Source organism: Rhinolophus hipposideros (assembly GCF_964194185.1).
Source record: "Rhinolophus hipposideros genome assembly, chromosome: 6".
Classification (NCBI taxonomy): Eukaryota; Metazoa; Chordata; class Mammalia; order Chiroptera; family Rhinolophidae; genus Rhinolophus; species Rhinolophus hipposideros.
Window position 1 is genome coordinate 48,193,178 of NC_138052.1, and position 13,695 is coordinate 48,206,872.

General features: G+C 40.2%; 2 protein-coding genes across 12 annotated transcripts in view; both read left to right on the plus strand.

Moving 5' to 3' along the window:
• Positions 1–1,959: 1,959 nt before the first annotated feature.
• On the plus strand, positions 1,960–2,418 carry LOC308498790 (large ribosomal subunit protein uL24-like; the record flags this gene model as incomplete). The annotated part of the gene is made up of 1 exon (XM_081051432.1): positions 1,960–2,418. Exon 1 carries the CDS (start codon positions 1,981–1,983, stop codon positions 2,416–2,418), a length of 438 nt encoding a protein of 145 aa, XP_080907558.1. The 5' UTR covers positions 1,960–1,980.
• A 6,227-nt stretch (positions 2,419–8,645) lies between these two features.
• Positions 8,646–13,695, plus strand: part of DYNC1I2 (dynein cytoplasmic 1 intermediate chain 2) — a gene marked incomplete at its 5' end in the record, with an annotated part of 47,897 nt that continues 42,847 nt past the window's right edge. For 4 of the 11 annotated variants that reach the window (XM_081050879.1, XM_081050870.1, XM_081050873.1 and 1 more), the window contains 2 exons: positions 8,951–9,077; positions 10,131–10,247. In XM_081050879.1, the coding sequence (XP_080907005.1) occupies positions 10,140–10,247 (108 nt within the window). Of the gene's footprint in view, positions 8,832–8,908; positions 9,078–10,118; positions 10,248–13,695 lie in introns of those variants that run through there. The other 7 variants (XM_081050876.1, XM_081050877.1, XM_081050872.1 and 4 more) reach the window with 5 other exon arrangements.

Genomic DNA, 13,695 nt, shown 5'->3' on the forward strand with positions numbered 1-13,695 from the left:
TTTTCAATTATAAATTTATTGGAGGTCATTGCCCTTAGCACACAGAGAAATACCATGTTAATTTGGCTTGTTAATAATGGCTTCATGGTACTGCACTATGGCTGTACCTTTATTTACTTAATTAGATTTCAGGATATGAAAACAGGCACGCATCCCTCTTTGGCTAGTAATTTTTTAACCACAATGAAAAAGAAATTTCAGGACTCTAAAAGACAGAACTAGTAGTTTAAGGGTTTCACATATCCTTTATCCCCTATTAAGTGGATAGAAATTGTAAGCAATATCTAGATATTTCCCACACTATTTTCAGCTCCATGCCTGAAAGCACAAGTTTTCAGTCCTTGGAGCCCAGAGCTGACATAGTTCCCTGTATGAGTAGGGTCAAATAATAGCAGAGGGTTGCCTAGGGCCTTAGAGGGGTTGCCAATGAAGGGAGGGGATATTCTAACTTTTGAGAAAAGCAGTTGTTTCAAGACTGAAAGTCTTCCCCCTGTGATCAGGAATAAGGCAAGAATGCCCTCTTTCATCACTTTATTCAATATTATACTGAAAGTTCTAGCCAGAGAGTTTAGGCAAGAAAAATATATAAAAGGCATCTATATTAGAAATTAAGAAGTAAAACTATCTCTATTCACAGGTGACATTATTTTATATGTAGAACATCCTAATGAATCCACAAAAAAAGCTGTTAGAGCAAATAAACAAATCCAGCAAAGATACAGGATACAAGATTAATACATAAAATTCTGTTTTCTTATACACTAGCAATGAACAATCCCAACAGGAAATTAAGAAACCAATTACATTTACTATAGCATCAAAGATGATTAAATATTAGGTGAAATTTAACCAAGGAGAACAAGACTTGTATACTGAAAATAAAAAGAAAAAATGCTGAAAAAATTAAAGAATGTCTACTGAAAGAAATTAATGAAGGACTAACTAAATGGAAAGATATTCCATGATTATAGATTGAAAGATATAACATTGCTAAGATGGCAATACTTCCCAAAGTGATCTATCGATTCAATACAATCCCAACCAAAATCCTAAATGGCCTTTATGGCAGAAATAGAAATATCCATACTAAAATTCACAAGTAATTTCAAGGGACTCTAAATAGCCAAAACAATCTTGAAAAAAGAGTAAAGTTGCAGGTCTCATGCTTTCTGATTTCAAAAATTACTACAAAACGACGGTAATTAAAACACTCCATCATTCCAAAAGTTCCCTTTTGCCGCCTTGGCAGTTAGTCACTGTCTCCATGCCAGCCCCAGGCAACTACTGATTTGCTTTTTCACACTGTAGTTCTTCCTTGTCTAGGATTTCATAGAAATACAATCATGCAGCATGAAGTCATTTACATCAGGCTCCTTTCATTTAGCCTGATGCTCTCAAGATTCATTCATGCTGTTGCATATTTGAGTAATTCATTCTTCTCGATTGCTGAGTATTATTCCATTGTATTACAATTTTATTAATATCTATCTATGCACCAATTGATGGACATTTAGCTCATTTCCAGTGTTGGGTTTTTTTTGTCAGTTTGTTTATTGTTTTTATTTTTTACAATTTCATTCTGCTCTGTCAAATTCTGGATTTTTAAAACTTTGTCCCATTTGCAACTAATTGGAATTCTTGAATCTGTGGATTGGTGGTCTTCACGAGTTGTAGAAAAGTGTCTTTTCAGATATTGCCTCCGCCTTATTCTCTCTCCCCTTCCCTTCTAGAACTTTATTAGATACTTATTAGACCTCATCCTCCTATCTTCTATATTTCTAAATATTTCACATATTATCTTTTTGTCTCTGTACTGAATTTCTTTAGCACTATCTTCTAATACACAAATTTTCTCTTCTTGACCTGCCACTAGTATTTCTAGGTCCTTGGGAAAGAGTACAAATGGAAGGTTATATGGTATATAGATATATTTAAAAGTTAGAAATCAAGGTGGCCATCGCTGAAGCGCCAGCGGCCAAAATGAAGTTCAACCCCTTTGTGACTTCTGACTGGAGCAAGAACCGTAAGAGACATTTCAATGCACCTTCCCACATTCGCAGGAAGATTATGTCTTCTCCTCTGTCCAAAGAGCTGAGACAGAAGTACAACGTTCGATCCATGCCCATCCGAAAGGATGATGAAGTTCAGGTTGTCCGAGGACACTACAAAGGGCAGCAAATTGGCAAAGTAGTCCAGGTTTACAGGAAGAAAGATGTCATCTACATTGAACGAGGGCAGCGGGAGAAGGCTGATGGCACGACAGTTCATGTGGGCATTCACCCCAGCAAGGTGGTTGTCACTAGACTAAAGCTGGACAAAGACCGCACAAAGATCCTTGAACGGAAAGCCAAATCTCGCCAAGTAGGAAAGGAAAAGGGCAAATATAAGGAAGAAACAATTGAGAAGATGCAGGAATAAAGTAATCTTATATACAGCTTTCATTAAAAACTGTTAAAATGAAAAAAAAAAAATAAAAAAAAAATAAAAGTTAGAAATCAAGCTAACAAAGAATTAAATAAAGCATATTCCATCCTCCTATCCTGACAAATACAATGTTTGAATTTAAAATTCTTGGATACCTACAGCACTTCCTTATAATATAGTGGCACGCGGACAGCTGCCACCTAACTGTGAGGCCAAACCCCTGTTTGTATCCTCAGCTGCATGCCACACTGCAAGGGACATTAAGTATACACATCTAGACACCCAACCTACAAATCTATCCATAGCCCTACAAGAGCATTTCTTGGTCACCCTTGAAAGCTCAGTCTACCCTTAGGAGAAAAGACCTGGGAAAGAGGTCTGCGTAAGGAATTGGAAGCAGGTTTGGGACCACTGGAGCTGGGAATTTCAGGGTCCCGGGTACCAGAGGTATAATCTAGAAGGGGGCACGTAGACTCCACGTAACCGCTTGGATCCTTAACCATGCAGATTCCTTGTGATTAGATGAAGGCCAAAATGGACTCCAAAGTACGGGGCCCAAACCCATATCTGAGGGCGCCACTGTACCACTCTTTTTAGCTATGTTAAGCCCATTTATTGAGTTTTTTATTTCAGGTACTGTTTTATTAATTTCTAGAAGTTCTACTTGGTTCTTTTGATAATCTTCTGTTTTAGTCATATTTTCTGTTCCTTTTATTTTTTTCTACATGTTAACCATATTTATTTTATAGTCTGTGTCTGATGATTCCAATATCTGAAGTCTTTGTGGATCTTATTCTGCTGTTGTTTTGGTTGATTGGCTCTTGCTTTTGGTGCCTTCTTTTTGTGTGTTTTGTGATTTTTGAGCCCATATTTCCTGAAATTTATCTATGTGGAGTTTCCCAAAGCCTGGAATAAGAATAGGTTCCTACAAAAAGCTTCATATTTGCTCCTCCCAGGCACCTGAGTATATAACAAGTGTGAGACAACCTTAAATCAAATTTTCAGTCTATATTTTTATAAACCATTCAGGTAATGAAATTTCAGGCTGAAAAATCCATGTTAAGGCCCACTTGTGACTGAACATTCTCAGAGGAGATTTGTCTCCTCTTTCCCATCCCACTCAGTGCCAAAGTTATTGGGTAATTTTCTGGGTGTGGAGGTGGATTTCTTACATCCAGGATTTATTGGGAAGTTATTCAAAATCCCAGTCTAGAGTAGACTTTTGGCTTTGTCTCTTGTGATTTGACTCCTATAAGGCTGTGACAATTCACCAGATTAGACAATTGTTCTCTAAGTTTCCACCTTCTTTTGTCTTAAATATTCCTTACTTTCTTGCCAGTTCATTGAATTAAGAAGAAAGGTATTTTATTCTGCATTTTCAGTTGTTTTTAGTGGGCAGATCAGTTGGGGTACCTAGTCTGCTTTATTGTTATGAAAGTCTTACACTATCTTAACATTTCTCCAATCTATTTTTCTTAATTCTCACTGCTAATGTGTTGGTTCATTCACATGTAATTTCTGGCTCCATCCAAAAGCCTTGTAATGGCATTCCCTGCGTCTAGTCTCTACCCTGCTTCTTCTCTCCATCTCCCATTCCTCCAACCAAGTAGTATTAAGGGTCTCAGCAGGAATCCGATTTCACCCAAATAGTTCAAATGAAGATACTTTAATGAAAGGAACAGTTACAGAAGGGCTAGCAGAGATAAGGAAGCCAACAAGAGTTGATGATGCACTCAAAGACTAGCTACAAAGGAGATGCTAAAGAGACAAAGAGAGAAAATAAAGTTTCCAGAGCCCAGTGAAAGGTAGAGTCACTGAGGAGGAGTGTCGTGAAGGGTGTCAGACGGGGCCTCCTGTCCCGCTCCCCACATAAGAAAGCAGGACATGGTGAGGCCAAAAAGGAACATCCACGGAGCCATAAGTAGGGAAGTCATATCATTATATTCTCTCCAGCAGCATCCACCTCTCTGCAATCCGCTCTTGCTAGGCCCCATTTTTTTCTGCTAGTGTAACCACAGCAGTTATATTAGTGGCTTACGGGTTACAGCTGACGGCCAACTAGCCACAGCTGATGGTCATCTGATTACAGTTGATGGCCATTTACTACCTGAGCCAGCACCTTTCTATGTGAGGCCGAGAGCCTGGAAACTGCTTTTGGAGGCTTTGTCCCCACACTCCACCCTTACAGGGTCTCGCCTCACAATCTATGTGACAAGCGTCTTCCGCAAGGGGCCCTGTGCGAGGAGCCCTGAGGTGAATGCAATATCCTGGACACAACCAGGCTCTCTGAGCACAGCCAGGGTTTCTCAGGGCACCACCAGTACTTCTGGGCACAGCCAGACTTCCTGGGCTTCTTAGGGTACCACCTGTCTCCCCGGGCACAGCCAGGGCTCTCAGGGCACTGCCACTCTCTCTGGGCACAGCCAGACTTCCTGGACACAGCCAGGGTTCTCAGGGCACTGCCACTCTCTCTGGGCACAGCTGGACTTCCTGGGCTCAGCGAGGGCTCTCAGGGCACTGCCACTCTCTCTGGGCCTCTCAGGGTACCGTGCTGTAACAACAGCGGCTCACAGTCAAAGTGCTTACATATTCTCGATGGCGGCCAGTCAAGACACAAAAGCAAACATCCGCCAGTCCCACTACATGGTGGTATGTTCCCAAACAGTCAAGCGTCCATTAAATTAGGGATAGAAGGCAATTCCCCATAGTCCATAGTCATTCGCCTGGACTGTCCTGGGGGTGAGGGACGACCTTGACCTCACCCGCATCTCCCACGGAGGACTCAGCAAGTGTTTCCTCCTGGGACTACAAGTCCTGCATCCGGGCTGCCTCAGCAAGAACTTCCCAGCCCACAGGGCGACAACAACCTTCGCTTTCTCCAGCCTCTGCTGGTTGGAGAACCGTCCATGTCTTTCCACCCCTCCACAGGGTTCCAGCTCTCCAGCAGCTGCTCCTCCTGGTCTTCCTCAGACTGAGCTTTCATACACACAAACTGCTCCACTGCCCTTAGGAAAGCTTTGGCCGGCACCTTACCCTGCCGCCTACGCCATTTGTCGTGCAGGGTGGCCTGCAGGGACTCTGGTCCCGCTCCCCACATAAGAAAGCAGGACATAGTGAGGCCAAAAAGGAACACCCACGGAGCCATAAGTAGGGAAGTCATATCCCTATATTCTCGCCAGCGGCATCCGTCTCTCTGCAATCCGCTCTTGCTAGCCCCCATTTTTTCTGCTAGCGTAGCCACAGCAGTTACATTAGTGGCCAATGGCTTACGGGTTACAGCTGACGGCCAACTAGCCACAGCTGATGGCCATCTGATTACAGTTGATGGCCATTTACTACCTGAGCCAGCACCTTTCTATGTGAAGCCGAGAGCCTGGAAACTGCTTTTTGGGGCTTTGTCCCCACAAGGGGCCACCTGGCAGAAGCTGTAATCAATAGAGGGATGAAGCTACCGCTAGAGATATAACATCAAAGGAGAGAAGGAGTAGGGAAGATGTGTCCAATTTCCTTTCCTACCTACCTTCTGATAACTTTGCCTAGGCCTCTCTTCAGTCAAACCTAACCACAAGGCAGTCTTCAGAGAAGCTGAGATCAATTCCCAGAGGCATAGAAATTGAGAAGGGAAGGCAGAAAATCAGTCTGATGGCCAAAAAATACCAACACACCAGCCTTTTTCAGACCACTTTAAAAGGTCAGTGGTCTAACACACTAACTGTATCATACTATCCTCCTACTTAAAAATCTCTCAATGGAATCACACCACCTTCAGGACTAAATCCAAACGGATATGTGATTTTGCCCCTACTTATGGCTTCATTCCACAGTCCTTGTCTTAGCCTGCAGCCATTCTGAATGATGGACAGATTCTCTAGTAGTCCATGCTCTCACACCTTTGTACATTGGCCACGTTCTTTCCTCTTCTTAAGACACCTTTCTGCATCTTCTTTGCTTGGTTAATTTCTACTAAACCTACCAGGATCAAAGCCTTAGCTCTGGAATCCTGAAAATTTTCTTTTCCAGAGTGTTTCGATCATTTCCCTACTTAATTAGATCATAATATTTAGTTGAACTGAGTATCCCTTCTATCTCTCTTCAGAACAGAGATATGCATTTTAGCTTGTACATATAGCACCCACCACATTCCTGGTATATCATAGGCAATCAATAACAATTTTTCAAATTAATACTGTGTTTCTCCCCAAATAAGACCAGGTCTTATACTAATTTTTGCTCCAAAAGACGCATTAGGGCTTATGCTCAGGGGACGTCATCCTGAAAAACCATGCTAGGGCTTATTTTCAGGTTAGGCCTTTGTGGGGACAGAGTCCCAGAGAGCAGTTTCCAGGCTCTCTGCCTCACGTGGAAAGGTGCTGGCTCGGGTAGTAGATGGCTATCAGCTGAGACTGGTTGGCCATCAGCTGTAACCAGTTAGCCACTAGCCACTGATATAACTGTCGTGGCTGCATTGGTTGGTTGGTTGGCAGGCAGAGAACAAGGCGGCGGATTGCAGATCGTGTGGGTTCTGCTTCCTGTGTCTCGCCCGGTCGCCAGCAAGACTGGGGTGCAAGAAGACCCCTTGTTGGGGTACTGGTGGATTTTTGCTCCCTGTATCTCCAACCCAGCCGTCAATGAGAATATAGTGGTATGACTCCCCTATCTATGGCTCAGTTGGTATTCCTTTTGGGCCTCACCATATCCTGCGTTCTTGTGCGGGGAGCAGGACCAGAGTCCCTGCATGACAGTCTTATTTTCGGGGAAACACAGTAAATAAAAACTAAGTGTTAGGAAAGAAAGAAATAAAACAAAAAGGTAGTACAGGAATACCTCGTTTTATTGCACTTGTTTTTATTGTGTTCCACAGATGTTGACTTTTTTGACAAATTGAAGGCAAGACTTTCCACCAGCAAGAAAGATTATGACTCACATTATTGTGATACTCACTTTTATTTCTGTGATCTGGAACCAATCCTGCAGTATCTCCGAGATATACCTGTATAGGTATAAAGCTCTCTGAAATTTTAGATTATGGGGAAAAGTCTCAGAATTTGAAGGATTTTCTTTCTCAAATTTCTTTCTGAGCTATTTATCTTGTATATAGGCAGGGCAAGCTAAGTAAAAACTAGGCACAGGCCCAAGGACTTAGATTTGAATCCTGAAGGTTAATCCTAGACTTGGGCAATGTCCTTCTGGAATATAAGAAAGACACTGCTTTGGTGTTAGCTTTAATTCTTGCCAAATGATGCTTTAGTTTTAAGAAATATGTATCAACCCATAAATTTTTGGTAATTTCATATTCCAATAACTTTTGCTTTCTTTGTATATTAAATAACTCAACAACTGTGGAAACCATTTTTGCTTGGTTTAGATTTCAATAGTATAAAATGCTTTCTTTTCACAAATTCTTTGAGAGAAAATTTAAATGCTACCGACTGCAACAAAGTACTGGAGAATTATTTACTGATTAATATAGTCTTATTTATTTATTTATTATTTTTTCCAATGGTAAGAATTTTATTTATAGGCTCAAATGAATATTCCATGTGTATGTGATGAAGTTTAGGAGGAAATGTAGGAATCAGAAATTTTTATTACTAATTTTCAAAACTGTACTACTCCAGCTAAGCAAATTTACAACAATGAATACTAGTAAAAACTAAAGATTTACAAATCTTTTCCTAATTCAAGATCATTTCTCACATTTTTTGACAGAATGGGTTTACACTACATTTTCAAAATTTAGATTTTGCCTAAGATGCCACATGAAACCTCTATAAGTAATTTTTTTTTCTTTAAGGAGGGCGCAGCTCACAGTGGCCCATGCGGGTATCAAACGGGCAACCTTGGTGTTATTAGCACCATGCTCTAACCAACTGAGCTAAACGGCCATCCCATACAAGTAATTTTTTTTTTAAACTGGTAAATATACTCTAAAAAGTATTCTTTACCAAAATGTGCAGTGCAATATATAGATTCACCACCTGCTTAAAATGGTGGGCCAATGGTGAGTCAAAGATTTTAAGATGTAATGTACACCATTGTGAGCACCGATCAACAAACGAGAATATCTTAAACAGAAGTGCCGGAAGCTTCCCACCGGAGTTTTGAAGGAAGAAGGCCTCCAAGTGGGGAAGCACAAGACTATGAAACTACATGTCCCAGCATAGTTTGCGAGTACTATTGACCACAACTCCCAGAATGCATTGCTCTCCGCACGTAGGTTTTCCTTGGAGCTGGGGCTTGTAGTTCTGCTGGGTCGTGTCTACCGTGCAGTGTGTGCAGTGTGCAGGTTGCTTACCATCCAGAGGATATTAGCAATAATCTCCCACTGTTTGGCAAAGTGGAAACACTTCGGTTCCCTGGGCCGGCTGTCTTCTTTTGTCTCATCTCTTCGATTCTGTTTTAGACAGGTAAGTCTCGGAGGGTCTACATTCCCGGCAGCAGGGCCCCACCCCTTCTTTCTGGGAGCGACCTCGCTCTGATGAAGCCTTTTGTCTCTAAGCTCTCGCCGTAGCAGCCGCCGCCCATCCCTCTTTGTGTGCTTCGGGAAGCCGAGGAGCTAGTAGCGGCGACTGTTGGTGTTGGGGGTGAACGAAAAGGGACGGTCCCGGGAACTTGCAGGCGGGAGGACTGTGCCTCATCCCGCCACCTGACAGGTGGGTTGACTGTTCTTTCCTCAAGGCCCTGCTGTCTGCTGTGTCTCACGTTAGGACCCAAAAGGGCGGCTTGGGAGTTGCTCCTGACATTGCCGCCGGGCCTGGCTCCGGGAAGGAGAGTCGGGGAGAGGGAGATGTGGTGACTCAGGAAGGCCAGGGCGATGAGTTCCCTTCTTGACCCTCTGGAGGTGGCTCGAAGAGCCTCAAGGCTGGCCGGGCGCCCCGCGGCCCCTGCCCGGGACGCACTGTCCGGGTCGGCGCCCTCTTGGCCGGGACGCCCGGGGAGGAGCGCCTCCTTGTCGCCCTGCTCCATTTCATCAATAGGAATGAGTACTGCGTGCGTTGCGTCTCCCGTCACCGTTTGTGTGCTGGGAAGGACCCGACCGCGGAGGTCGTATCACACAGTTCCAGGGACGTCCTCTTCCTGGGGGTTTTAAGAAAGTGAACGTGTCGGTCATTGAGGCTCCGCCTTCTGTGAGGATGCGCGGGCTGGGCCGCTGTACGTGTGATAGTTAAGCCGTCAAACTTTGTTACTGGGCTTTGAAAAAAGTACGTTTACTTTAAGTATACTTGATACTAAATGATGGTTATTTCTGTGTTTCGTTTGTACACAGTATTACGAGTACACGGCTCTTTGAGAATTGACAGGGATTTTGTGTCCGACCGCATAGTGTTTTTATCAGATTTCGAGGAATGAACACAAAACTCTGGTAATACCTTCGATCTGTATGGTGTAACCTGAAGGTTCTTAATGCCAACCCGTGTCTTTTAAGAGCCAGAGACATGTTAAATGTGGGCGTGTGAACGTTAAAAAGCCGTGTGCTAGCTACTGTGCTCAACTCTAAATAGTGTTTATTCTACACATTTGTTTGTTTTTCAAGTCTTAGTAATTGATGGGCTTCCCTTATTTTAAAATTACAGCTTATGGATTGTCTTTACATAGCATTGAACTTCAGAGCCTCTTGAGACGATTCTCTTCTTGAAGACAAAATTTTTAAGAGCGCTGCGTTTACCAATGTAATGCTGATTGTACATGTTTCTATGCTTCTTAAGGTCACAAACATGTCGGACAAAAGTGAATTAAAGGCCGAGTTGGAACGAAAGAAGCAGCGGTTGGCCCAAATCAGAGAGGAAAAGAAGAGAAAAGAAGAAGAAAGGAAAAAAAAGGAAGTATGTTTGATTTTAAAAAATAAGCTTAATATCAAATAATTGAATTTTATTTCAAGTACTTATACCTGTGTATAGTACGTCCAGAATAGTTAAAATACCCAGCAGTTGCGACTGCAAATTATAGCACGATAGGTGATTCTTATTTTAAAGAAACCAGGTATTTGAAAATGACAAAATAGTAAGTTAAAATACGATGTTTTTACTAAATAAAATATTTCATGTAGATTGATGTTTTTCTAGGATTTGATTTATAAAAGATCAACTTATATATTTAGTCTTTTAGGAATATGTTTATTATATAAAGGGGCATCTGCTCATAAAATGTGGCATATATATGTCATAACTTAGTTTCGATTTTGAACTTATCTTAATATTTTAATTAGGCTAATAATTTGTCAGAGTAGGTAGTATTAATGACAGAGAAATATGTAGTAGAGTGTTTAATTGATGAGGTGATTTGTTATTTTCTTTATCATGAGTTAGTCTTTGAAATAATTTAACCAAGTAATGGGTTTGATGGCACCATAAAGGTGGACCAGGTAACTTAAGTCTTCTGGTTTTTGTTATTACCATTTATTTAATCATGTACAGGGAGTATACATTGACCATGAGCTGGAGATATTTTACTTGCTCCTATGTTGAAAGGCACATTTATCCCTACGGAAACTCTCTAGACAGATTTGTGTACTTTCATCACAGATGTTTTGAATGGCCAGTGTAAGAGAATTTGTCCTAAGTGTGACATTAGTATCCAGTTTTTCTATGTGATAGCCTAAACAATAGCCAAGACTTCTAAAAATCTCTTAGGGAAAAAGAAAAATCAAAGATACGATTTATGTGCAGCATTGCTATGACGCCGTAAAGGTCTGTAATTAAAGATTTTTCTAGTTTATTCTGAATCTTTCTGTGATATATTATTATAAGGGGTTTGGAGCTTTTTAAGTTATTTATTTCATTAAAAGCTAACTGGTAGAAGCATAAGTCAGACTGGGAGAACCATTACAATGTAATATCTATAGCCTTAAACCCTTCAAGTGTTGAGAGCAAATTTAATTTTTGTTTTATAAGGATGGCCATAAGTGACCTCTAAGGATTTTCTGTTGCATGATTTATATCTAATTTAAAGTTTATAAAACATTACAAGAGATAATAGTATTAAACAATGGGTCTACAAATATATTCTTATGTATAAACCGTCCATTTGATAGTATAGTCTGTTTGGCTATTTTGATGAAAATTTCTGATGAGTTTTTTTAAGTTAAAATGGTATCATAGAATATCATGACTAACGAAATTCACTGCAGACAGTTGTGTGAGTAATAGTTGTTCAGTCAAAATAGGCATTTCAGATGCACAGTAGTTCCTCCTTATCTGCAAAGGATACGTTCCCAAGACCTCCAGTGGATGCCTGAAATCGCGGATAGTACCAAACCCTATATGTACCATGTTTTTTCTTGTACATACATACCTATGATAAAGATTAATTTATACATTTGGCACAGTAAGAGATTAAAAGCAATAATACCATCATGCACCACTTAATGACATGTATGGGTTTTGAGATGAATATGTTCTGAAAAATGTCATTAGGTGATTTCATTGTATGAACATCACAGAATGTGTACTGACACACATTAGATGACATAGCCTACTACCCACCTAGGCTACAGAGGGTATATGGTGTAACCTGTTGCTGCAAAGGCTACAAACCTGTACAGTATGTTACTTACAAAATAACATGACATTAAATCAGCATGGTACATACGTGTAAACACATGGTAAACGAGATGTACACGTATGTGGCTGCTGCTGGCATAACTGTTATGTGTGCTATTTTACAGCAAACTTATTTTTTATAAATAGAGTACACTCTAAAATGTTAAAAAGCATAGTATGGTAAATAGATAAAGCAGTAATAGTCATTTATTATTATCAAGTATTAAGTACTGTCCATAATTGTATGTGCTATCCATTTATACAACTGGTAGCTTTATTTACACCAGCATCGCACAAACACGTGAGCAATGTGTTGCATTACAACATCACTAGGTGATAGGAATTTTTCAGCTCCATTATAATCTTATGGGGCAACCGCTGTATTTCTAGTCCATCGTTGACCAAAATGTTGTTATGTAGCACATGACTGTAATGAAATGGAAATATTATAATATACTGTAATAAAAGTTATGTGAATGTGGTCTCTCAGCAAGCTAGCATAAATTTATTTTTCCCTCTTTACAATTACACGGATAGGATGTTTATTCTTACCATAGATCTTAGCAACCTCAGCATACAATATCTTTTTCTTATTAAGTCAAGAATTTTCACCTTTTCGCTTAAAGGATACACTTTTTGGTTTCTCTTTGGAATATCCTATATCTTGGGCTCTGGGGCATTATTAAGTAAAATAAGGGTTCCATGAATACAAGCACTGTAATACCACGATAATTGATCTGATAATCTAGATGGCTACTAAGTGACTTATGGGCGGGTATCATATACAGCCTTAATATGCTGGACAAGGGGGTGAGTCACATCCTAGGCTGGCTGTAGTGGGACAGACATTTCCGCACGATACTCAGAACAGCATGCACTTTAAAACGTACAGATTATTTATTTCTGAAATTTTCCACTGAATAGTTTCAGATTGAGGTTGACTACAGGTAACTGAAATCGCAGACAGCAAATCTGCAGATAAGGTGGGCCTACCATATACATGAAACTTCCCTTGAAGGCTTCAATTTCACTTGTGATGTTTGGGATGATCTGAGAGTATTGATGCTCATCCAGTTTAACTGGAAGGTTTTGCTAACACTAAATGGCTAAAATAAAAGCTGGCAAGAATTCCATTTTAAAATGTTTTGTGCTATGCAAAAGAGAATTTTACCAAACCCAACCATGTTTTTATCATAAAAATAAGACCTATAGTTTAAAAAATAAAAATGCTTTTGGCTAGATGCATTTGTGGCAAGCATCCTTACCTAAAGTTGCATAAATACAATGAAACTGCCTATAGAAGTTTGAGGTACTCATACTTTTTCAACAAATTGAATTGCCTGTTAACTTAAAATTGTTATCCTTTAAATAATTCCATTTTTTTCCATAGAGTTATATTTACATCTAAGATTTTGTGCCATTGGGGCACAAAATTCCTGACTGTGGATAGCAATTTAAAACTGTAGATAATTAGAAATTGGCAATACTTTTAGAATTTATCTGTTGGGAAAATTTTTGTGGGAACTCTTTGATTACATACAAAAATGGATCAATTTAGTACATACGTATAGTTTGGAGATTACTTACTAGAACTCTGTTATGAATGATTTTCATTTAATGACTATAAAGTGTATTCAAAACTAAGTATACCCCTAAAAGAATACAGTGTTAGCACATTTTTAGTACATTTTTTGCAAATATTGCGTACTATATGTAAACTTAACGTTTTTCA